Source organism: Heteronotia binoei, unplaced genomic scaffold (genome assembly GCF_032191835.1).
Source record: "Heteronotia binoei isolate CCM8104 ecotype False Entrance Well unplaced genomic scaffold, APGP_CSIRO_Hbin_v1 ptg001143l, whole genome shotgun sequence".
Classification (NCBI taxonomy): Eukaryota; Metazoa; Chordata; class Lepidosauria; order Squamata; family Gekkonidae; genus Heteronotia; species Heteronotia binoei.
Genome location: NW_026800190.1, coordinates 64,688 through 88,279, shown reverse-complemented (window position 1 = coordinate 88,279; position 23,592 = coordinate 64,688). Strand labels below are relative to the sequence as shown.

Genomic DNA, 23,592 nt, shown 5'->3' with positions numbered 1-23,592 from the left:
TTATCCGTTTTAACCTAACTGCTCAGCAATTTAATTGAATGCTCATGAGTTCTTGTATTGTGAGAAAGGGAGAAAAGTACTTCTTTTTCTACTTTCTCTATCCCATGCATAATCTTGTCAACCTCTTGTAAATCTTGTAAACCTCTATCATGTCACCCCGCAGTCGATGTCTCATCGATGCAGTCGATGAAGCTGCCCTATACTGAATCAGACCCTCTTTGGTCCGTCAAAGTCAGTATTGTCTACTCAGATTGGCAGTGGCTCTCCAGGGTCTCATGCTGAGGTTTTTCACACCTCTTTGCCTGGACCCTTTTTAGTTGGAGATGCCAGAGATTGAACCTGGGGCCCTTCTGCTTACCAAGCAGATGCTCTCCCGCTGAGCCACCGTCCCTCCCTTTGCTTTAGAATGAGCATTTCACTCATTCCGAAAATAAAAACAAGTCATAAGAATTGCTTAGCTATTAGTTCAGGCAGCTAAATGAAACTTCCACATTTGGAGTACAGCTGAGTGCCAATTCTGCACTGCTTCTATGGGCCTCCCAGGGATCTGGTTTAGCCCTGTGGGAACCAGGGTGCTGGGCTACATGAAATGTTGACTGAAGGCTGCAAGAGGTGTGGTGTGAAAAATGAGTGATCAAGACAAGGTCTTCTGAGAAGGGTTGTTGGGTTTCTAAACATTTCCATTGCTTTAGGATGCCCAGTGGGTGCTTTGTCAATTGCTCTTTTGTGTGTGTGTGTGTGTGTGTGTCTCAGGCCTGTCAGTGCTTATGTAAGACTATTAGCTGATTCTCAGTTTGGCTTTGAGATGAAGCCTGGCTGAATGGTTTCCACGTATTTCTGAAGGCCTCCAGGGAGTGAGGCTGATGCACTTCTCACTCAAGTAAAGAAACTGGCTGTTAAGGTCACTTGCCAGGGAAAGCAGAGCTGAAAGAGGCCCCCGATGGAATTCAGTGTACCATCAAGGGATGCTGAGGGGCAGTGGAATGATGCTGCTGGTAGCACGGAATAGATGGTATTGGGGTGGGTGGCGATCCAGATGTGGTTCTCAGGCTGCCTGTGGAGAAGCAGTGCTTGTGCTGGCGAGGAGCTGTCATTGTGCAGAGGCAGAAGACGATCTCTGCCTACAGAAAGCTTCAGGTTTGGTCGTCAGCATCTCTAGTCAGAACAGGACTGTGGAGCAGGGTAAGTTCTTCCTTTGGCAGAGATCTTGGCAGGCCTCTCTCAGTCCATGGTGCTGGGCAGGTGGACTGATGGGACGACTCCGCCAAGGGCGCTTTTGCCTGCTCAACAGTGTCTTGATGCATGAATAATAAGAGTGAAACGTAGAGCAGTCCCTGAAGGCTGAAGGATAAAAATTAACACCATTCTTTTTTCCTCTCTCTGCAGTGAGTCTGAAATCCTGCACCATGACAAGCAGTATGAGCCATTTTATTCCTCTTTCGTTGCACTCTCGACGCACTACATCACCACAGTGTGTGGGCTGGGTGAGTGCTTGGTCTGAACTGGGCGGTCTCGAGAGGGGACTCCACCTGGTACACATCTGTGTCAGGGTCCTTTTTCTCCAGAACTGAACCATGTTGGATTACAGATGAATGTGGGGGGGGGGGGCTTCAAAAGGAGAAAGATGCCTTTCAAAGAAGAGGGTGTTTCTAGCCTAGGAGGGTAGTTAATACAAAGGAGCTGAGGATGCGCTAAAAGCCTGTTGTCTTTTTCAAAATGTGAATGACGTGGCCTTTTTGACTTCCTAGTACCCAGAAACCAGCTGCAGTCAGTGGCAGCTGCCTGTAAAGTCCTGATTGAATTCTCTTTACTGAGACTGGAGAACCCGGATGAAGCTTGCGCTGTGTCACAGGTGAGAGGCAGTGGCACACCACAGGGGGATGGTGGAGTCGGGGGCTGCAGCTCAGTGGCTTTGCATGGCACGCCGAGGTCAGTCCTTGACATCTCCAGGCACAGACGGCCTGCTTTGAGGGCGTGGCTGTCCCGCTCAGCTCAGTGCCTGCCTCCCTGTCGCCTGCCTTCGCCCAGGACTGGCACTTCTGATGGTCGGTCCGATGACTGCTCTGCTCTCTGCGGCACTGCGAACCCAGCTGAGCAGATGTCTCTCGGCATTGGGTCTTTTCTCTAGAAACACCTGATCCTGTTGATCAAGGGGCTGTGTACCGGCTGCAGCCGTCTGGACCGAACCGAAATAATCACATTCACCGCTATGATGAAATCGGCCAAGCTGCCCCAGACGGTGAAGACCCTCTCTGATGGTAAGCTGGTTGCCCGGCAGGTGGCTGTTTCTTTCTTGCATACCATTGGATGGCTGCGTTGTCCTGTTCCTGACCTGGAGAAAGACCGTTTGCCTCTCTCATTCTTTCTCGCAGTGGAGGATCAGAAAGAGCTAGCTTCGCCCGTCAGCCCCGAACTGCGACAGAAGGAAGTGCAAATGAACTTCCTCAACCAGCTGACCTCGGTCTTCAACCCTAGAATGGCGCCTTCACCATCCACGCCGCAGACCCAGGTAGCTCATGTTGGCTATTGCAGGCAGCAGTGCCCGATTAAATCGAATAAGGGGGAGAAAGTGCACTTTTCGTGTGCAGCAGGTGAGGTGGTGGTGGTCATTAGCTTAAATGCCTTTAAAAATGTTCAGGATGGTTCATAGCCCCATGTCTAGGAGCTGGACGCAGAAGACTAGATGCATAGAAGGGATTGGCAGTTATTGTTGCACCCTGTTTTGTAAGTTTCCGGCTGCTGTTGACAACAGTGCTGCGCTTGATTAGCTCTGTGATGGGGGTGCCTTTCTGTTCTCGCAGGGCAAGGGCCTCCAGTGTGATGCCCATGGGTGTTATGGTGCCTGCTGACACCTTTCTTGATGCTCTGTTATGGTGCCTGCTGACACCTTTCTTGATGCTCACCAAGTGTTTTTGGAAAGCGGTAGGGGGTTTGCCCAGCAGGGGTTCTGATTGGTCACTCGAAATTTGATTGACTGTGCAGATTTTTAAGAACATTGCTTTGGCGGCAGCTGCCACCGCAGCACAAGGATCTTCACTGTATGACTGAAGTCAAGGTGTGGCAGCCGTTCTGTGGCTGGCTCCACCTCCTGCGGCCAGTGGCCATTTTATGACTGTGCCCTGCCACGCTGTGTCAGGATTCCAAAGGTTCCCACAGGCTCAGAAAGGTTGTGGACCCCTTTCACAGGGTGCGCTGGGCTTTACTCAGATGGCATTTGGTTATGTGGCCTAGCGTCATCAGGCAGCCTTAGCAAGTTTGCTTGTTTAAAACAGAACATGGACCTCTGTCCCCCCCCCTGCTCAGCCACTGAACATGTGACATATTTCTGGCATTTTGGCGAAGTGCTTCCTGAAGGCCAAGGCGCCTTATCGTCATGGCAGTGTAATGTCTCTCTGCTCTTAGGGTGAAGGGGAAGGCGACGATCAGATCTCCACGGACCAGGCCTCTGCAGCCCAAACCAAAAGCCTGTTCATTGCTCAGAATGTGTCCAGCCTCCAAGAGCTTGGTAAGAAGGAGTCACCGGGAGCCACCCAAGGAGGGCAGTTGGGTCACTAGTGGGACTGCCCTTGCTGCATGTCTGCCTCTTCCCTTCTTCAAAAAGGACCAGAAGGCTGGGGGTCCCAGGTCATGGTGGGAGAGTTGCTGAAGCTCAGCAGTGGGCCTGGAGTTTGGGAACTTGGGAACCACCCCATATACTTGGGTCAGCCATAGCTCTTGCAGAGCTGTCATTGAAAGGGCAGCTTCTGGGAGAGTTCTCTCAGCCCCACACACCTTACGGGCAATGTTCCCTCTAAGCTGCAGAGTCTTGTGAGCAAAAATTCTACTTTGTGAGCTACTAGCATTAAAGTTGTGAGCTCCTGCACACATTATTGTGCCCTGGGGTCATCCTTCCTGAGCTAAGATAAAAATGTGTGAGCTGGAGGCTAAAAATCTGTGATCTAGCTCACGCTAACTCATCTTAGAGGGAACACTGCTCACGGGGTGTCTGCTGTGGGGGGAGGGGAAGGTAAAGGAGATTGTAAGCCGCTCTGAGATTCAGAGTATAAGGTGGGATATAAATCCAGTATCGTATACACCGTTGTCAGTTTTGTGATGGGGGAAATGTTGGGATGTGGATGTTTTCCTTATATCTGTTAGCACTCATGAAGGTGGAGAGAAAAATCTGCACAACACGGGCCACTCATTCAGGGTTCAGCAAACAGTGGTGTCTGATGATGTCTCATATCTATGGATGGGCATGAGCTGGTTGAGTAGGAATTTTGACCAGTTTGTGCTTCACAAAGCACTTTTCATGAACTGAAGAACCACCTAGGAGTCGAGTTGCACCTTTAAGACCAACTTAGTTTTATTCAGAACGTAAGCTCTCTAAGCACACTTCATCAGGCGAGGAATCCGGTACAGTGAGCAAAGCCACACATAGCTGGTAGTCCGTGGCTCAGAATGCAAACTGGTACAAATTTAAGCTCCATTGACAGAATAGTAAAATTAGCAAATTGAGCAAACCTTTAATGTGAGTAGCATGAACATGCAAAATCAATAAAACAGAAATATGTCAGTTTGTGGCAGTTTGCGAAGTGCAGAAAGCAACCCCTCTTTCTGGTCTTCATGAAAAAGCAGCCGAAACTAGGGGCTTAAATTTTAAATGTCTTACAAACTATCACAAGCCGGGTTGGTTCGCAAACCGGCCTCCCAGTTTATATGGGTTCATGATTTGGGTTATGAGTCCACCACGAACCGAACCACAAAAATGCATTTCGTGCCCAAACCTAGTACATGCTTTAAAATTAGTTTAAAATGCTTTCAGATCATGTTTCATAGCAGTGTTTTTCTCCCCCTTCCTTGCTTCTTCTGGCAGGTGGCTCTGAAAAGCTGCTACGGGTCTGCCTGAATCTCCCCTATTTCCTGCGCTACATCAACCGCTTCCAGGACGCTGTGTCTGCCAACTCCTTTTTCATCATGCCCGCCACGGTCGCAGATGCCACGGCAGTCCGCAATGGGTGAGAGAGTGTCTGCCTTTTCTTCCTGGCCTAGCCCTTTTCCGTAGTCCTGTCAGGCAGTCTGAGGGGTGTGGTCCTTTGGGGGTCTCAGGGCCCAAGAGCCAGTTCCTCCCAATTCCTCTCTGGGAGCTGGTGTTGGGGAGCAGAGATGTGAAAGCCTGAGGAAAACATGTAAAAACTTGGAAGGAAACCTTTTTTCTCCCTTGAGATAACTTTTTTCAGTTTTGCAAGTCTTGCTACTTCTGTTATTACCTGTCAATGCCGCTAGTAAAGAAATAGTGTTCAAAATAAGCTTGGGGGGGATTTTATGATTTTTTCCCCTTTTCATAATGGGTGAAATAACTTTAAAAACAAGGTTATTACTCAAAATGTGTAGGATTTTATTTAGAGCTTTTATATTCCAGAGAACTATTCAAGGCCTCCCAAGTAAAACAGCACAGTAGACTCCTAGAACCACAGCTCACAAACAAAGGAGGGCATGAAAACAACATAAAACAATGTTTTAGCAGCAGAAAATGGTAGAAAGCAGACCTCAGGGTAGAAGCAGCCCATCACAACCATTTTAAAAGATGCACATTCTCAGTTAAAAGCCTGGGTGTTTGGACCTGGTGCTTAAAGGAGCATACAGCAGACATTAGTCAAGCATCAGTAGGGAAGGCTATACATACTGGTGGTATAAGGCAGCTTTGCATTTCCAAATCTGCTAACAGACAGGCTGTGATTCAGTGGTAGAGCACCGTTCCTTTCCTGCAACTTTGGAGAGCTGCTGCTAATCAAGAGTAGACACTACTAAGCTAGATAGATCAAGGCTGGCTTCATGTATTTGTCTGTCTGTCTCTCTCTCTCTCAAAGTGATTTTGCAGTAGCAGCTGAACTAGCAGTGACCTTCTCCTTCTAATGATGGTCTTTGCAGGTTCCATTCGCTGGTGATTGATGTGACCATGGCCTTGGACACACTCTCCCTCCCTGTGCTGGAGCCCCTCACTCCCACAAGGCTGCAGGATGTCACAGTGCTGGCGCTCAGCTGCCTCTACGCAGGTGAAGGCTCACTTCCTCCTGCTGCTTCTGGTGACGTCTCAGGGCCCACTGGCAAAACAGTCGCCCTTTTTTTGGAAGAAGAGAAGGCAGCCTCTGTTTTTGTATTGATCTGGAAACACAGCCTGACTCTCGTGCTGTGGAGAACTGGGTTTGATTCCCCACGACTCCTCCACATGAAGCCTGCTGGCTGATTGGGGCCAGCTAGTTCTTTCAGAACTCCCTCAGCCCCACCTATTTCACAAGGCACTTGAGAGCCAGTTTGGTGTAGTGATTAAGAACGGCAGACTCAAATCTGGGAGAACCGGGTTTAAGAACCTAAGAGAAGCCATGTTGGATCAGGCCAATGGCCCACCCAGTCCAACACTCTGTGTCACACAGTGGCCAATATATATATATATATATATATATATATATATATATATATATATATATATATATATATATATATATATATATATATATATATATTGTAGCCACCACCACCTCCTGTGGCAGTGAATTCCACATGTTAATCACCCTTTGGGTGAAGAAGTACTTCCTTTTATCCATTTTAACCTGACTGCTCAGCAATTTCATTGAATGACCACGAGTTCTTGTATTGTGAGAAAGGGAGAAAAGGACTTCTCTCTCTACCCTCTCCATCCCATGCATAATCTTGTAAACCTCTATCATGTCACCCCGCAGTTGACGTGATTTGAATCCCCACTCCTCATGCACCTGCTGGAGTGACCTTGGGTCAGTCATAACTGTCAGAGCTGTTCTTCTCAAAAGCAGTTTCTGTCCCTGCCTCACAGAGTGTGTTGTGGGAAGGGAAAGAAGATTGTAAATCATGCTGGGACCCCAAGTGAAGGGTGGGGTATAAATCCAATCTCATCCTCCTCGTCCTTCTGGCAAAGGAAGGTGATTGTCAGCCACTTAAAGAAAAGAGGAGTATAAAAACCAATTATCCTTTTTTCCTGGCCCACCGAAGAGTGTCCTTGTCTCTTCTTGTAGCAACTTCCTTGTTGTTTTGAGAACGAGCTGTGGGGTTGAGTGGGGTGGAGGGGAATGATATCGCAAGCATGTGAGGTATGGAAGGTCCCAAGCTCAGTTCTTGACATCTTCAGTTAAAAGAGTTTTAGACAGCAGGTGAAAGACGTTTCTCTGCCCAAGACCCATAAGAGCTGCTTAGAGTGAGATGTGATCCAGGCGGGTCTCCTTGCTGGTCTGAAGCAACAGAGCAAAGTTTGAGTCCTGCGGCCCCTTTAAGACCCACAGAGTTCAGTTCTGAGTAGCAAAAACTTATACCCCGAATTAAACTTTGTTGGTCTTAAAGGTGCCGCTGGACTCAAACTTTGTTCTAGTGAAAGCTGATGGTACTTAAGCAGATGGGCCAGTGGTGGGACTCGGTGAAAGGGCCGCATGATGCTGCCGCCTTCTGCTCCTGTGCCCAAACAGACTTCCCCTGACTCTCCTGTCCTCTCCACCCAGGAGTGAGCGTAGCAACCTGCATGGCGATCCTCCACGTGGGCACCACCCAGCAAGTCCGCACCGGATCCACAAGTTCTAAAGAAGAAGACTATGAGAACGATGCTGCCACGATCGTGCAGAAATGCGTAAGCTGGCTGTCAGGGGGTAGGGTAGGGAGGGTGGGAGGGAGGGAGGGAGACTTTTCTGGCTTTGCAGCATCCAAAGAGAAAAGGTTTGAGGGCAGTTGCTCCTCCTGGCTTGTAAGCAGCGGCTGCTCTTTGTTCTATTCACGCCCCCCCCCTTTCTCTCTGTCTGGCCACAGCTTGAAATCTATGACATGATTGGCCAAGCCATCAGCAACTCGCGCCGTGCAGGCGGGGAGGTAAGAATCCACTCTCCTTGAAAGTTTCCATCAGGGGTGACTTCACCGTCTTGGGAGGGGCTGGAGTTAATGCCGTTTTTGATCTCCTTTCCGGAACGGTAGCACTACCAGAACTTCCAGCTGCTCGGGGCCTGGTGTCTGCTGAACAGCCTCTTCCTCATCTTGAACCTCAGCCCCACAGCCCTGGCCGATAAGGGGAAGGAGAAGGACCCCTTGGCTGCCCTCCGGGTCCGTGACATCATCGCTCGGTCCAAAGAAGGGGTGGGCTCTCCCAAGCTGGGCCCTGGGAAAGGGTAAGGCGGTGCCCGCACTGCTGCTCTCATTGTCTCCCCACTCCCACCTTCTCGCATGAAGTGTTTGGTGCAGGACTGAACCACTCTCAGTGCCGGAGTTTAGTGCTAGTGTCCCCCATAGTGTAGTTCAGCCTCTAAAAGCAGCTGCATGGGGAAGGGGAGGGGTTGGATATGGGTCAGAGTGGGTGTTGGCAGCAAGGCATGCCTCCGCCACCACCCGTTCTGCCCTTTGGTTTGAGTGTAAAGCCGCAGGAGGGGGAAACGGGCGAGGCCAGTGTTGTGCCCTGCCCTCAGTGTTGTGAGGGGAGGGGCACAACAACAACAAGAAGATGAAGGTTGCAGATTTATACCCTGTCCTTCTCTCTGATTCCCCCACAACAGACACCTTGTGAGGTGGGTGGGGCTGAGAGAGCTCTCACAGAAGCTGCACTTTCAAGGACAGCTCTGCGAGAGCTCTGGCTGCCCCAAGGCCATTCCAGCAGGTGCATGTGAAGGAGTGGGGAATCAAACCCAGTTCTCCCAGATAAGAGTCTGCACACTTAACCACTATGGCTGACCCAAGGCCATTCCAGCAGCTACAAGGGGAGGAGTGGGGAATCAAACCCGGTTCTCCCAGATAAGAGTCCGCTCACTTAACCACTATGGCTGACCCAAGGCCATTCCAGCAGCTGCAAGTGGAGGAGTGGGGAATCAAACCTGGTTCTCCCAGATAAGAGTCCACTCACTTCACCACTGTGGCTGACCCAAGGCCATTCCAGCAGCTGCAAGTGGAGGATTCCAGCAGCTGCAGGTGGAGGAGTGGGGAATCAAACCCTGTTCTCCCAGATAAGAGTCCGCTCACTTAACCACTAGGGCTGCCCCAAGGCCATTCCAGCAGCTGCAAGGGAGGAGTGGGGAATCAAACCTGGTTCTCCCAGATAAGAGTCTGCACACTTAACCCCTACACCAAATTGCGGGGCTGATCTTGGGGACAAGCTCTGGTTAACAGCTCAGCTGCGTCCAGGTGAGGTGCTCGGATGGGCCATTGGAAGTTTTCAAATGCTGCTGTTTTCTCCCCCCTCCTGCAGGCACCAGGGATTTGGAGTCTTGTCTGTTGTGCTGGCAAATCACGCCATTAAGCTGCTGACCTCCCTCTTCCAAGATCTGCAAGTGGAAGCGCTTCACAAGGTGAGACCCCTTACGTGTGTGCGTGTGCCTCGTGCTCATTTTTTAAATAAAGGCAGCAATATATCAGATTTTTTAAAAAACGTTTCACAGCACTGCAAAGTTCTCTGAGTCATGGGGTTTCTCTTTTTAAAAAGATGCTGCTCTCTCTCTCTCTCTCTCTCTCTCCCTCCCAGGGATGGGAGACCGATGGCCCTCCGGCAGTGCTGAGCATAATGGCTCAGAGCACGTCGATCCAGCGGATCCAGCGGCTGATTGACTCGGTGCCTCTCACCAATCTGCTGCTGACCTTGCTTTCCACATCTTACCGAAAGGTACAGGGCAGCCCATCCACCGCAGTGGCTCCCATCTTTGGAAAGGGGAGCAGGTCAGACCAGGAAGGCTTTGGTCTCTGCGTGTGAATGGAAGGGAAGGACAGGCAGGCCAGTTCAAAAGTGAACCAAAGCCCATGGCTCACCGCAAACGAACTTTGGCTTGTGCACAATGTCTTAAGCAGAGGCGCGGCCTTAGGTGGTTAATCTCACAGTGCTGGTCAATCCTGCGCCTGGACCGTGTCCCTTCAGACTGCAGAAGGGGTCATCTGTGTTTTTTTAAAAAATTCCCAACACCTGGAAAATTTGTGTGTCAGAAAATTCTAGTGCTGCTTTCCCTTTTAGAGCCCTCCAGCACGAGTCCTCATCTGCATTTAAAATGCCTCAGGCCAGAAAGGAGTCCCTCCCTCTCCTCAAGGCCTGGGCCAGCAATACTTGCTTGCTTCCTTCTGCGCATTGTGCGGAGAGATGGTGCGAACGGTTCCCTCTGCCCTTAGGCCTGCGTCTTGCAGCGGCAGCGGAAAGGTTCTATGAGCAGTGACGTGAGCGCTTCCACAGATTCCAACACTTACTACGAGGACGACTTCAGCAGCACTGAAGACAGCAGCCAGGGTAGGTATGGCTGGGCCCTGACGTTCAAGGTCGGGCTTCCAGGTAACTGTAGGCCTGCTTTAGAGGTAGGCGTGTGCTTAAGAAGTCTTAGGCATCTAGTTAGCTTTCCTGCATCAGATCCAGAGGTGGACAATGAAGATGGTGAGGGGACCAGAGGCCAAGTCCTGTGAGGGAAGGTGGAAAAAGCTGGGTATACTTAGCCTAGAGAAGAGATGACTGAGAGGTGATATAGAATCATAGAGTTGGAAGGGGCGTCCAGGGTCATCTAGTTCAACCCTCTGCACAATGCAGGAAACTCACAAACACCTCCCCCTAAATTCACAGGATCTTCATTGCTGTCAGGTGGCCATCTAGCCTCTGTTTAAAATCCTCCAACGAAGGAGAGCCCACCACTTCCCGAGAACGCCTGTTTCACTGAGGAATCGCTCTAAGTTTTTCCTAATGTTCAGCTGGAAACTCTTTTGATTTAATTTCAACCTGTTGGTTCTGGTCCTACCTTCCGAGGCCACAGAAAACAATTCCACACCATCCTCTATATGACAGCCCTTCAAGTTCTTGAAGATGGTGATCCTATCACCTCTCAGCCACCTCCTCTCCAGGCTAAACATCCCCAGCTCCTTCAACCTTTCCTCATAGGACTTGGTCTCCAGACCTCTCGCCTTCTTTGTCGCCCTCCTCTGGACCCGTTCCAGCTTGTCTATATCCTTCTTAAATTGTGGTGCCCAAAACTGAACACAATACTTCAGGTGAGGTCTTACCAGAGCAGAGTAAAGCGATACCATCACATCACATAGGATCACCATCTTCAAGTACTTGAAGGGCTGTCGTAGAGAGGAGAGTGCGGAGTTGTTTTCTGTGGCCCCAAAAGGTCAGAGTAGAACCAACAGGTTGAAATCAAAAGAGTTCCCAGCTAAACGTTAGGAAGAAATTCAGTGGAAGGGGCTTCCTCAGTGGAACAGGCTGCCTCGGGAGGTGGTGGGTTCTCCTTATTTGGAGGTTTTTATGCAGAGGCTAGTTGGCCATGTGACGGCAATGCTGATTCAGCGCCTTCCTCTGGGCCTGGAGCAGGGGTCATGGGAGTTAGTTTTTAATTTTCTGCGTTGTGCAGGGAGTTGGACTAGATGACCTTTGAGGTTCCTTCTTTGTTTTTTAAGTCAGGGCCAGCAACTGCTCTCTTATACTTCTGGCTGTGTTTGTGACAGTGGGATGGGGGAGAAGGAAAGAAATTGGATACCAGAGGATGTTGACTTCTCTTCCTATCTCCCCCCCCTCCCCTTGCACTCCTTTAGATGATGACAGTGAGCCAATCCTAGGCCAGTGGTTCGAAGAGACCATCTCGCCCAGTAAAGAGAAAGCGGCCCCTCCTCCCCCTCCCCCACCTCCTCCCCTGGAAAGTTCTCCTCGAGTGAAAAGCCCCAACAAGCAGGCCGCTGGTGAGAACGGGAACATCCTGGCCAGCCGCAAAGACCCTGAGCTGGTGAGGAGCGTGGGTGGTTCTTTCATTCTGTTGGTGGTGTTTTTAACCGGGGCGAGTGGTAGAGCCCCAAAGAGCTGATGCTGCTGTGAGTCCAGGAACCCAGTTTTGGGCTGCTGCTCGGTGCTCCAGATGCTGACTGTTCAGCTTGCGGTTTGGGCTACACAGTTAAAACCCCAGCCTGGGGTTTGCAGTCGCCACGAGATAGCCGGGCCTTTTAGGTCTGCTTCCATCCTTCTGAGCTCAGCTTCACAAGTTTGCTTGTAGTGCATCGTCAGCCTCTGGAGGCGGCAAATGCCCTTAAATGTGGCTTGCTGATTGAGAAAACACGCCAGGCTCTGGCCTGCAAGCCCCCTCCAGACTCTGGCTCCTGACTGGCCTGCTGGTTGCAGACTGCGTTTATCAATTCAAGCATCATGTCCGATGCTAGGTGAGCATTTCTCCTCAGCCGTGGCTTAGCATCGTGCCTGACTGAACCGGTGGAGGCTGTCCTCTGTCAAGCAGTGTGGCTCTTGGGTGTAGAACGTTCCATGGGAATGTGGGTCCTTGGATCTGAAGCATACAATGTGAATTTCGGGGAAGGGGGGTGTTTTGGGGGTGGGGAGTGGGTTTGGGGTCACACAGTTGAGGGGTTTGGAGTTGGGGGCATACAGTTGTTGAGGAAGAGCTCCTAAGAATGGGTCTCCGCAGCTGTTGTTCTCATCCTATCTGTCCTCGATGCCTAGTGTTTTTGTCTTGCCTTTCCACCTCACTTTAGTTCTTAAGCCTGGCGTCCAACATCCTCAACTTTATCACTTCGTCCATGCTGGACTCCAGGAACAATTTCATCCGCAACTACCTGAGCGTCTCTCTCACCGAGCAGCACATGGCTACCCTGTCCAGCATCATCAAGGAAGTGGACAAGGACGGGCTTAAAGGTCAGGGAATAACAAGAAGAACAAAAACTCCAGCCCCGCCATGTTCCAGGGCAAGACGACAGCAAAAGCCTTCGGTTGAAAGGCAGTCAGATTGATTGAGTTAGTTGACAGCAGGGGATACAGGAAAGGTCGCCCAGGTTCTGTCCCCAGTGCCTTTAGTGAAAGGAATCTCTTGCAGCTGCTGCTGGGGAAGGCCCTGTGCCTGAGCCTTTGTAGTCCTGCAGTACAATTCCATGATACACCACTGCCAGTGAAGACAGCCGCCCTGTTTTCCTCTTCCTCTGCCTTCCAGGTGGCAGTTTACTTACTTTTGTGTGTGAGTTCTCTGCATGCCTGAGGAAGGGTTCTGGTGAGCTCAGAAACTTGCACCATGTGTTCTTTGTCAGTTTGGTTGGTTCTATTGCAAGGTAGCACTTTGCTTTTATTCTCCAAGGGCCAGAGCAGCAGTCCTGTGTCGTTGTCTCTCTCCTCTAGAAGGAGGCTGCTGCTCTTTTAGGCTGGAGTCCCGCAGTCTGTCTTGGCGTCTCTTTCTGGCCCTTAGAAGGCAGGGACCAGGATAGAAAACAAGCTGCATCATCTGAATTGAGGGTCCTCTACTGGGTGCTGGAGGCCTTTAGCCCTGCGCGACCCCAGTAAATCCTCTTACTGTCTCCTGGGTTGCAGGCACTGCGGAGGAGGAGGAGTTTGCTGCTGCCCTCTACCACTTCAACCACTCCCTTGTGACTTCTGACCTCCAGTCCCCGACTTTGCAGGTGAGTCTGCAAAAAAAGAGAGAGAACTTGAGATAGGTGCCAGTAAGTCACAGAAACACCTTGGAGACATTTGGGCACCAGCCCCAGAAGGCCTAAACAGATTCCTCCTCGCATAATTGTGGGGTCTCACCAAAGCAGGGTCCTCTTATGTTATCCAGTTCGGTGTAGTGGCTAAGTGTGCGGACTCTTAAATCTACCGAGTTTGATTCCCCACTCCTCCACTTGCAGCTGCTGGAATGGCCTTGGGTCAGCCACAGTGGTTAAGTGAGCGGACTCTTATCTGGGAGAACCGGGTTGGATTCCCCACTCCTCCACCTGCAGCTGCTGGAATGGCCTCAGGTCAGCCATAGTGGTTAAGTGTGCAGACTCTTATCTGGGAGAACCGGGTTTGATTCCCCACTCCTCCACTTGCACCTGCTGGAATGGCCTTGGGTCAGCCACAGTGGTTAAGTGAGTGGACTCTTATCTGGGAGAACCAGGTTGGATTCCCCACTCCTCCACTTGCAGCTGCTGGAATGGCCTTGGGTCAGCCATAGTGGTTAAGTGAGCAGACTCTTATCTGGGAGAACCGGGTTTGATTCCCCACTCTTCCACTTGCAGCTGCTGAAATGGCCTTGGGCCAGCCATAGTGGTTAAGTGAGTGGACTCTTATCTGGGAGAACGAGGTTTGATTCCCCACTCCTCCACTTGCAGCTGCTGGAATGGCCTTGGGTCAGCCATAGTGGTTAAGTGAGCAGACTCTTATCTGGGAGAATCAGGTTTGATTCCCCACTCCTCCACTTGCAGCTGCTGGAAGGGCCTTGGGTCAGCCATAGTGGATAAGTGAGCGGACTCTTATCTGGGAGAATCGGGTTTGATTCCCCACTCCTCCACTTGCATCTGCTGGAATGGCCTTGGGTCAGACATAGTGGCTAAGTGTGCGGACTCTTATCTGGAAGAACCGAGTTTGATTCCCCACTCTTCCACTTGCAGCTGCTGGAATGGCCTTGGGGCAGCCATAGTGGTTAAGTGAGTGGACTCTTATCTGGGAGAATCGGGCTTGATTCCCCACTTCTCCACTTGCAGCTGCTGGAAGGGCCTTGGGTCAGCCATAGTGGTTAAGTGTGCGGACTCTTATCTGGGAGAAGCAGGTTTGATTCCCCACTCCTCCACTTGCAGCTGCTGGAATGGCCTTGGGTCAGCTATAGTGGTTAAGTGTGAGGACTCTTATCTGGGAGAACCGGGTTTTATTCCCCACTCCTCCACTTGCACCTGCTGGAATGGCCTTGGGTCAGCCATAGTGGTTAAGTGAGTGGACTCTTATCTGGGAGAACCGGGTTTGATTCCCCACTCTTCCACTTGCAGCTGCTGGAATGGCCTTGGGTCAGCCACCGTAGTTAAGTGCACATACTCTTATCTGGGAGAACCGGGTTTGATTCCCCACTCCTCCACTTGCAGCTGCTGGAATGGCCTTGGGTCAGCTATAGTGGTTAAGTGAGTGGACTCTTATCTGGGAGAACCGGGTTTGATTCCCCACTCCTCCACTTGCATCTGCTGGAATGGCCTTGGGTCAGCCACAGTGGTTAAGTGCACGGACTCTTATCTGGGAGAACCGGGTTTGATTCCCCACTCCTCCACTTGCAGCTGCTGGAATGGCCTTGGGTCAGCCATAGTGGTTAAGTGAGTGGACTCTTATCTGGGAGAACCGGGTTTGATTCCTTACTCTTCCACTTGCACCTGCTAGCATGGCCCTGGATCAGCCACAGCTCTGACAGAGGTTGTCGTTGAAAGGGCAGCTACTCTGAAAGCCCTCTCTGGCCCCACACACCTCACAGGGTGTCTGTTGTGGGGGGAGAAGACATAGGAGATTGTGAGCCACTCTGAGACTCTTTGGAGTGGAGGGTGGGATATAAATCCAGTATCATCTTCTTCTTCTTCCTTTGGAATGCTGTCTAACAGAGCAGCCCGTGAAATGGCTCTTGATCTAACAGTGGCAATGCAAGAGCCTTACAGGCGAAAATGGCCTGGGCTGAGGAAGGAAGCTGCTGCATAGGTTGGTCCTTGGACAAAGGTGTGCCTGCGGAGAGAAGTGTTATTCAGGTGGTTGTCTATGTGGCCACTCAACCTACCATCATTCCCTGCAGTAGATGAGTTCGTATCATACTGCGTTGGCCTTAAGAAGAACTGAGAGCGGCTCTGTCACCTGGGCAGGCACACCGGCAGCCTGTCCCTTAGCAAGACTAAAACCAGGGCTATGTGGAGCCGCTTGCCAAAATTGGTCTTAGCTTAACCCCGCAAGGCTCCAAACGTTCCTCTGTACAGAAGTGCTTTTTGGCGTGAGGTTGCAGATGACCACTCAAATGCACAAGGGACTGGAAAGTGGCCTGTTTATCTGCTCAGATCTGGACTGGATGGGCCATTGGCCTGATCCAACATGACTTCTCTCATGTACTTATGGATGTGCTCTTTCTTGAGAGATGTAGATCCAAATTCACCTGGGCTGTATTCTCGTGACAGCCAGAACCTTTCTTCTTGCTAACAGTTCCCTGATGCAGAAATGTCCTCTTGGATGACTTGACCTCACCAGTGTGCTCCTGTCTCTCTCTCTCTTGCCAGAACACTCTCCTGCAGCAGCTGGGCGTGGCGCCCTTCTCCGAAGGGCCCTGGCCTCTCTACATTCACCCCCAGAGCTTGTCTGTGCTCTCTCGACTTCTTCTCATCTGGCAGCACAAAGCCAGTGCCCAGGGAGACCCTGATGTGCCGGAATGCCTCAAAGTGTGGGAGAGGTAAGAGGGCAGTTGGTGGCCTTACCTAAAGGACAGTTCTGGGTGGAGTGGGTTCTCTTCCCCCCCTGCCCCCCCAGTATGATGATGAGTATGTCTTGGAGCAAGTGTTTTGACAAACCGACTGCCCAAATGCATTCTGGCATCTAGGCAGCATCTCAGGCTCCAGCTTGGTGGTGAAGTGAGCGGACTCTTATCTGGGAGAACCGGGTTTGATTCCCCACTCCTCCACTTGCAGCTGCTGGAATGGCCTTGGGTCAGCCATAATGATGAAGTGAGCAGACTCTTATCTGGGAGAACCGGGTTTGATTCCCCACTCCTCCACTTCCACCTGCTGGAATGGCCTTGGGTCAGCCATAGTGGTGAAGTGAGCGGACTCTTATCTGGGAGAACCGGGTTTGATTCCCCACTCCTCCACTTGCACCTGCTAGAATGGCCTTGGGTCAGCCATAGTGGTGAAGTGAGCGGACTCTTATCTGGGAGAACTGGGTTTGATTCCTCACTCCTCCACTTGCACCTGCTAGAATGGCCTTGGGTCAGCCATAGTGGTGAAGTGAGCGGACTCTTATCTGGGAGAACCGGGTTTGATTCCCCACTCCTCCACTTGCACCTGCTAGAATGGCCCTGGGTCAGCCATAGTGGCTAAGTGAGTGGACTCTTATCTGGGAGAACCGGGTTTGATTCCCCACTCCTCCACTTGCAGCTGCTGGAATGGCCTTGGGGCAGCCAGAGCTCTGGCAGAGGTTGTCCTTGAAAGGGCAGCTGCTGTGAGAGCCCTCTCCAGCCCCACCCACCTCACAGGGTGTCTGTTGTTGGTGGGGGGAGGTAAAGGAGATTGTGAGCCGCTCTGAGACTCTTTGGAGTGGAGGGTGGGATATAAATCCAATATCATCTTCTTCAGTATTTTTCTCCCTTTGGGATTCCTTGGTTGCTGCTGTCCAGAGCGTTAACACATTCACTGCTGGGTATGATAAAGGCCTGCTTAGTTTAGCCTTCTTTGCAATCTGGCAAGCAATTAATTAGTCTGTTGGTCTGTCGTAGGCCTCGGGGAGACAGTATTAGGTAATTTGTAGGATTTCACAATAAGGAAGGAGATCGTCGTACAGTTGGCTATTAAACAGTTTTTAGCTTCCTAGAAATGACCTGCTTTTGCTTTGCACCACCCTTGCTTTTCCGGCAGGTTCATTGGTACCCTGAAGCAAAATGCCATGCAAGGGAGTCTCCCCGGCGACACAGAAGACCTGAACGTGGAGCACCTCCAGTTGCTCTTGCTGATCTTCCACAATTTCTCTGAGAAGGGCCGGCGGTCCGTCCTGACCCTCTGCATCCAGACCATCCTGGAACTGTCAGCCAACCTGGACTCTCAGCTGCGCTGCGTCCCTCTCCTCCTGGCTCGCCTGCTCTTAGTGTTTGATTACTTGCTTCACCAGTATTCGAAGGTCCCCGTGTATTTGTTCGAACAGGTGCGGCTTGCAGGGCTGGGTGGGTGGGTGCGTGTTTACTCCGTGTTGAAATAGATGACTGACTGTATGTTCATGTGTGTGCTTTCCTTGGAGAAACCTAATTGCAGCTTAATAGGCAAGATTCAGCATACTCAAGACATGAATGTAAGACCCCTTTTAGACCCCTCCTGCCAAACCAGAAATAAGAGTGAGCAAAATTCCACCTCATTTCAAGACTCTTTTCCCTGCTTCTTGCATTCAGGCTGGGTGTTTCCCCCACCCCAGCTCACACTGTGGGGTAGTTGAACTTAGCCTGCCTGGAACCATGTCAGATTGCAGGCTTCTGAGCGTGGACTGAACTGTGCTCCACGGAGTGTCCCAGGGAGCGGGGTTTGAAAAACTGCTTAGACGGATGCCGTTACAAAGAAAAAACTCTCTGTGTAAAACACAGTTCTGACTTGTTGTGAATAAATAGGTATCAAAATGCAAAAAGAGCTTCAACCGTACACAGCATCTCAGTCATGCACAAAGTTAAAACCTCATAAGTTCCACAATGCTCCTGCTGTCCTTACGTGGCTTAGTTTCTCCTCCGTGGTCCCGTCAATAGTGTGACGTAGACAGATGCCATTGGCAGAAATTCCTGGGTGTCCTGTTGTTAACCGACTGCCCTGGACTCAGTAGTGTATATACCAGCATCCTCCTGGATGCCAAGTACTTTGCTCTCCCCTTTCACCTTTGCCCCCAGTGGAGGTTCCGCGCCCATGAGATGAAATACTTCTTTGGCTTTGGCAGTTCATCTTTTCTCATCTCAGTGGGCAAAGGTGGTCCCTTCCCAATAACTGTCTCTGCACAAGGCCCGTCCTGTACAAGATCTGGCCAAATAGCATTCACCCTGTCTTCTCTGCTTGCCACTTAGGTACAGTACAACCTTCTGACGCCACCCATCATTTGGCTGAACGGATCCCCGGATGGGAGCAGGCGGGCCTCTTCCCCTCTCTATCATGGATTCAAGGAAGTGGAAGAAAACTGGACCAAGCACTGCTCCTTGGGTGCGAGAGGGATTCGGGGAGGTGGGGCTGGGAAGTGGAGTCTGTGGGCAGGAAGAGAGCTTGCCCAAGATCCTGTTGTCTTTCTCTGGGGCAAAGATGGATCTTCAAAACGCAGAATAAAAGGACTATTGCTTTATAGGCCATCTCACTGAATCAATAAAAACACCAAGTAATGCAGTAATAATATTAATTTTTAAAAGATATTTGTTGTAGAGGAGGGCATTGGGTAGAAGAAGAGAAAGTCTTTATATTTCTCTACCCTTAGGAGTTTTAAAGCAGTCTTTAAAGCAGCATAATCTCCTTCCCTTCCTCTCCCCACAACAGGCTGGTGTGGCTGAGAGAATTCAGAGAGAATAGTGACTGGCCCAAGCTCACCCAGCAGGCTTCCTGTGGAGGAGGAGTGGGGAATCAGAGATGGTTCTTTCCAGATGAGAGTCTTCTGCTCATAACCACCACACCACTCTGGCTCTGACGAAGGAGCTTTGGCTCTCTAAACCTTATACTCCCCAAATCTTTTTAGTTTCTACGGTGCTATTAGACTCAGATCTAGCTGTTTGGTAGGGAAATGACTGCTTACAAAGGAAATGAAAAGAAAATGATTTTTTTTAAAATTAGCTACAGAGAATTAAAGTTCTTCTGTCCCCGCCCCCCCGCCCCCGATTCAGATTTATGTTGGGAAGATTCCAGGTGGTTCAGCCCGCTGCAAAAATCGCAGTGTAGGTGATAACAGTACTGGCTGGCCTTGCAGAATTAATGAAAGATGGCATCTGACAAGTAGTATTTAAGAGGCCGGTATTGTGTTCTTCTTACATCTTGTCTGCCACCCAGTTGTATAAACTGATTCCTGCAGAGAGAACCTGTGCTGCCCCTTCCTCCCTCCCTCCCTCCCTCCCTCCCTCCCTCCCTCCCTCCCTCCCTCCCTCCACATTGGCCTAACTTCAATTTTGTATGGGCTGCCCTTTCTTGTTCAATTAATCCCAGCAGTCCATTCAGGGAGGGAGTCATGCTTACAAAAAACAAACCATAAAATCCATCATTCTTTGCAAGGACACCCTTAATCAGCAAGCCAGTTGGTCAGCCTTCTGCTTATTTCTGATGGCTCTCCCCCTCGCCTCAACCCACCTCCTGGCAGTGCTGCTGAGCAGGACGCAAGGGTTATTGCTTGGTTTTGGAATATATTAGTTTCCCTCCTCTTCTTTGCACCTTCAGGATGTGAGGCATCCTTTTGTGGTGATGGGTGTAAGCTCCCACCTTTTGTCAGTTGACATCCTGTATAAGTTTTTTAGATGATGAAAGTTTAGCTGTGAGAGCATGATATCGTCGTGCTCCATCCATGTTTCTGAGATCCAGCCCTGTGACTCTCTCTCTCTCTCTCTCTTTTCCCTTCAGATGTTGTTCCTCAGCCCAGGTTCTACTGTGTTCTCTCCCCGGAAGCATCTGAAGACGACCTGAACCGCCTGGACAGCACGGTACCCAAAGCCTCTCCCTTTCTTTCCCCTGACTTTGTCTAGATCTTGTGTTGGGAGAGTGCAGGAGGGAAGGAAGGGGACCAGTGGAGGCATTTTGGTTTGGGGGAGGGCGACGTCTTTGCTGAGTGCTTCTTAACAGCATTTGCCTTTCTTGGTCCTATCAGCGGGATCTTGCAGTTTGCCTGCTGACCACACGTGGTTTTTTTCATTCTGCACATGTGCATGCGGAAGGGTCGGAGGTCAGTCTTGGCCTCTCTCCTTAAAGGGTCTCAGATCCCAGAGACCCTCAGCCAGTGATTGGACTCTGCATAAGGAAGCCTCGTGTGTTCTCAGGAACCTGGTTCTGAAAGTGTTGATTTGAGATTCAGGTAGGAGGGGTGAGCAGAGCAAGCTGCAGCGGCACCACTTGGGTTTTTCTGCTTCTTGCGCAGGTGTGTGAGGTGCTGTTTTCCAAGGCGATGAAATATGACCACCTGTATGCATCCCTGACCTCACTTCTGGCTGCTGGGTCTCAGTTTGACACCCTCCGCAGGAAGGAGAACAAGAACGTTGCTGCCCTGGTAAGGAAATGGTCTCCTGAGACAGCATGGAAAACTCTTCTCCTAGCAACCGATGCATGGCTCTTTTTTGGCAAGGGTGCCCTTCTGTATAGCTCTCAGCTAGATGCTGAGCTCACATGGCTTGTTGAGTGGGGGGTGGGGTTCCCCAGAACTACCTTGACAGTGCTCCTCCATCTTTGCAGCGGTTTGGGTGGCAAGTGTTAAGTGTTAAGAGGGCTCAGCGCGAGAGGCGACTGCAGGAGGGAGGAGGGGTTAGGGGAAAGAGAAGCAGAAACAGGGATGGCTTTTTGCCAGGAACAAAGCAGCAGAGGTCTCATTTGGCTCAGACCAGGGAGGCAGGGGGAAGCCCAACGTGGAAGACTTTTTAGGTGCCAATCGGAACCACTGGATCACCCTTTCTTCTGTGGGGGTGAAGAGGTTTCCTTCCACTTCCTTCTGTTGGCTACAGGTGAATTTTGGCCTCACGTCTCCTTTAAGTCCAGTCAAGACACTGTTCCAGCGTGTTACTCATGGCAGGGGTCTGAGCCTGTTGCTCCTTCTTAGCTAACTCTTATCCCTCTCTGACTGTTTCCTCTTTGTCCAGGAGGCCTGTGCCCTTCAGTACTATTTTTTGATCCTCTGGCGGATCTTGGGGATCTTGCCTCCTTCCAAGAACTACATGAACCAACTGGCCATGAACAGCCCCGAGATGAGTGAATGTGACATCCTCCATACACTGCGGTGGTCTTCCCGTCTGCGCATCAGCTCCTATGTCAGCTGGATAAAGGTATGTGCTTGGTTTGGCTTTGGAGAGACAGCCTCTGTTCCCAAGCTGTGTTTTGTTCTAAACAGGGCGTTCCTTCAAAACCACTGAGTAGACAAGCTGAGGAAAAAAAAGACTTCATCAGGTAATAGCAGCCTCAGTAAGTTCATCATCTGTTATTTTTGGTAGACCAGACATTCTGTAGGCATAGGAATGTCTTTGTGGCAGTTACTTGCAACCCATAACATCTTGAGAAGGTGGTACAAAAATCTTAAGATTTTTCCAGTAACTTTAGCATTTTGGGCTACATGCACACAAATTTTAGTTCTCCAGTGTGGAAGGAACTCAAACGGTTTCAGCAGCTTGAGCATCTTCAACATTTAGGCATTTCTCAGGGTTCTGCAGTTGTATTTCCAAGTTATTTTCAAGTTTTGAGGTCCTGAACATGAAGAAGAAGAAGACAACTGCAGATTTATACCGTGCGCTTCTCTCTGAATCAGAGACTCAGGGTGGTTTATCTCCTATATCTTCTCCCCCCCACAACAGACACCCTGTGAGGTGGGTGGAGCTAAGAGAGCTCTTCCAGAAGCTGCCCTTTCAAGGACAACCCTGCAAGAGCTATGGCTGACCCAAGGCCATTTCAGCAGGTGGAAGTGGAGGAGTGGGGAATCAAACCCGGTTCTCCCAGATAAGAGTCCGCTCACTTAACCACTATGGCTGACCCAAGGCCATTCCAGCGGCTGCAAGTAGAGGAGTGGGGAATCAAACTCTGTTCTCCCAGATAAGAGTACACACACGTAATCACTACACCAAACTGATGTAGTTGAATGTAAGCTGACTTCTAGATTCTTTTTCTTTTCAGTTCTTTGCAGAACCGTTAATTAATATAAAGAACACAGCAATACAGTAACAAAACACAGTTCACATCAAGACTATCATGAATATTAAACTCTGATTGGGGAAGAGGAAGACAGAAGAAAAAGTATCAGTTGTGCAGTTTTCTCAAAGTGCTGTTCTAAGGGAGAGGAAATTGGGGAATGATATGTTAAAAAGAGCATTTCATTACTTCCTACATTGAGATGAAAGAAGATTTTTTTTCTATAAATGTTAATCCTGTTCTGGATAATACTCCCATGTGGTTACTGTTTCTCAAAACAGTGGTTTGTAGGCCTTTCATCAGCTTTACTCTTGTGTTGTTTTATTGAATGTTAAATAATCTCAACTAGGTTTTTAAAAGTCCACTATTGCATTGGCAGCAAGTGCTGCTCGATTAAAAAAAGTCAACAGTCTGTGTTCCCGCAGCTGCTCAAAGGGAGGAGATCAGAGAAATCGCCTCCTTTTCTCTCTTTCCCACACTCTTATCGCTGGGCTGGGTTGACTGCCAGCATCGTTGGATACGGGATGTGCCTCTCGTTAAATCGCCCTTCGTTATGCTTCAGCTGTCCATAAAGCTTTTTTTTTCTACCTTGTGTGACCCATCTGCTTTGTTTTTTTTCCCCCTTCCAATTTTGCTTAGGATCACCTCATCAAGCAGGGCATGAAAGCGGAGCATGCTGCCTCTCTCGTGGAGCTGACGTCTGCCAAATGCAGCTCCGTGAAGTACGATGTGGAGATAGCCGAGGAGTACTTTGCTAGGCAGGTGTGTTGGCGGGCAAATTGAATGTTGATGGCTGGTGGCCATGGGAAGGCGTTTCCTGTTGGACTAGAGTAAGGCAGCTGGACCCCCAATGATCAAGTGATGGCCACCCCTCAAAAAATTTCCCATCTGGATCCTAGGGTAATCTTTTATCCCAAGGGCCACACTGTTCTGCACCTTGGTCACTTTCTTTCAAGGTGTCCTAGACAAAGGCTCTTTTAATTTCCTCTTGTGCCTGGAGGCTTTTGCTTTTCCCCAAGATGCTTATTCCCACGTGAGCCAAGGATGAGGCCAATGGCAGCACATGGTCAAGGATTGAAATAAAGGGGATTTCTGCCAAGGCATCTGTTGCTGTTTGTTCTAGGTAGAAGGGGACTGAAGAACCCTTTGCTGGGGCCTTAGGACAAGTAGCTCAGGTGCATCAGAAGGAGAAGAGCTCTGCAAAGGCTTCTTTTGCAGCTCAGCCTGGGCAGGAGGGACTTAAAGAGCCCTTTGCCCCAACTGTGTGTGGGAGGGAGTAGAGTAAGTAGCTCAGGTGCACAG

At 50.2% G+C, this 23,592-nt stretch overlaps 1 protein-coding gene across 1 annotated transcript in view; it reads left to right on the top strand.

The window, feature by feature from the left end:
- LOC132590909 (E3 ubiquitin-protein ligase UBR4-like) overlaps window positions 1-23,592 on the top strand; it is a gene marked incomplete at its 3' end in the record, with an annotated part of 94,650 nt that overhangs the window by 6,871 nt on the left and 64,187 nt on the right. Inside the window, exons 2-24 of the mRNA XM_060263833.1 lie at window positions 1,387-1,484; window positions 1,749-1,852; window positions 2,129-2,258; window positions 2,373-2,509; window positions 3,403-3,505; window positions 4,856-4,997; window positions 5,911-6,035; window positions 7,506-7,630; window positions 7,807-7,866; window positions 7,969-8,159; window positions 9,227-9,326; window positions 9,500-9,637; window positions 10,132-10,246; window positions 11,536-11,723; window positions 12,478-12,637; window positions 13,301-13,389; window positions 15,985-16,154; window positions 17,332-17,614; window positions 18,510-18,642; window positions 20,032-20,111; window positions 20,543-20,671; window positions 21,255-21,437; window positions 22,930-23,052. Of these exons, the coding sequence (XP_060119816.1) occupies window positions 1,387-1,484; window positions 1,749-1,852; window positions 2,129-2,258; window positions 2,373-2,509; window positions 3,403-3,505; window positions 4,856-4,997; window positions 5,911-6,035; window positions 7,506-7,630; window positions 7,807-7,866; window positions 7,969-8,159; window positions 9,227-9,326; window positions 9,500-9,637; window positions 10,132-10,246; window positions 11,536-11,723; window positions 12,478-12,637; window positions 13,301-13,389; window positions 15,985-16,154; window positions 17,332-17,614; window positions 18,510-18,642; window positions 20,032-20,111; window positions 20,543-20,671; window positions 21,255-21,437; window positions 22,930-23,052 (3,106 nt within the window). The remainder of the gene's footprint in view (window positions 1-1,386; window positions 1,485-1,748; window positions 1,853-2,128; window positions 2,259-2,372; window positions 2,510-3,402; window positions 3,506-4,855; window positions 4,998-5,910; window positions 6,036-7,505; window positions 7,631-7,806; window positions 7,867-7,968; window positions 8,160-9,226; window positions 9,327-9,499; window positions 9,638-10,131; window positions 10,247-11,535; window positions 11,724-12,477; window positions 12,638-13,300; window positions 13,390-15,984; window positions 16,155-17,331; window positions 17,615-18,509; window positions 18,643-20,031; window positions 20,112-20,542; window positions 20,672-21,254; window positions 21,438-22,929; window positions 23,053-23,592) is intronic.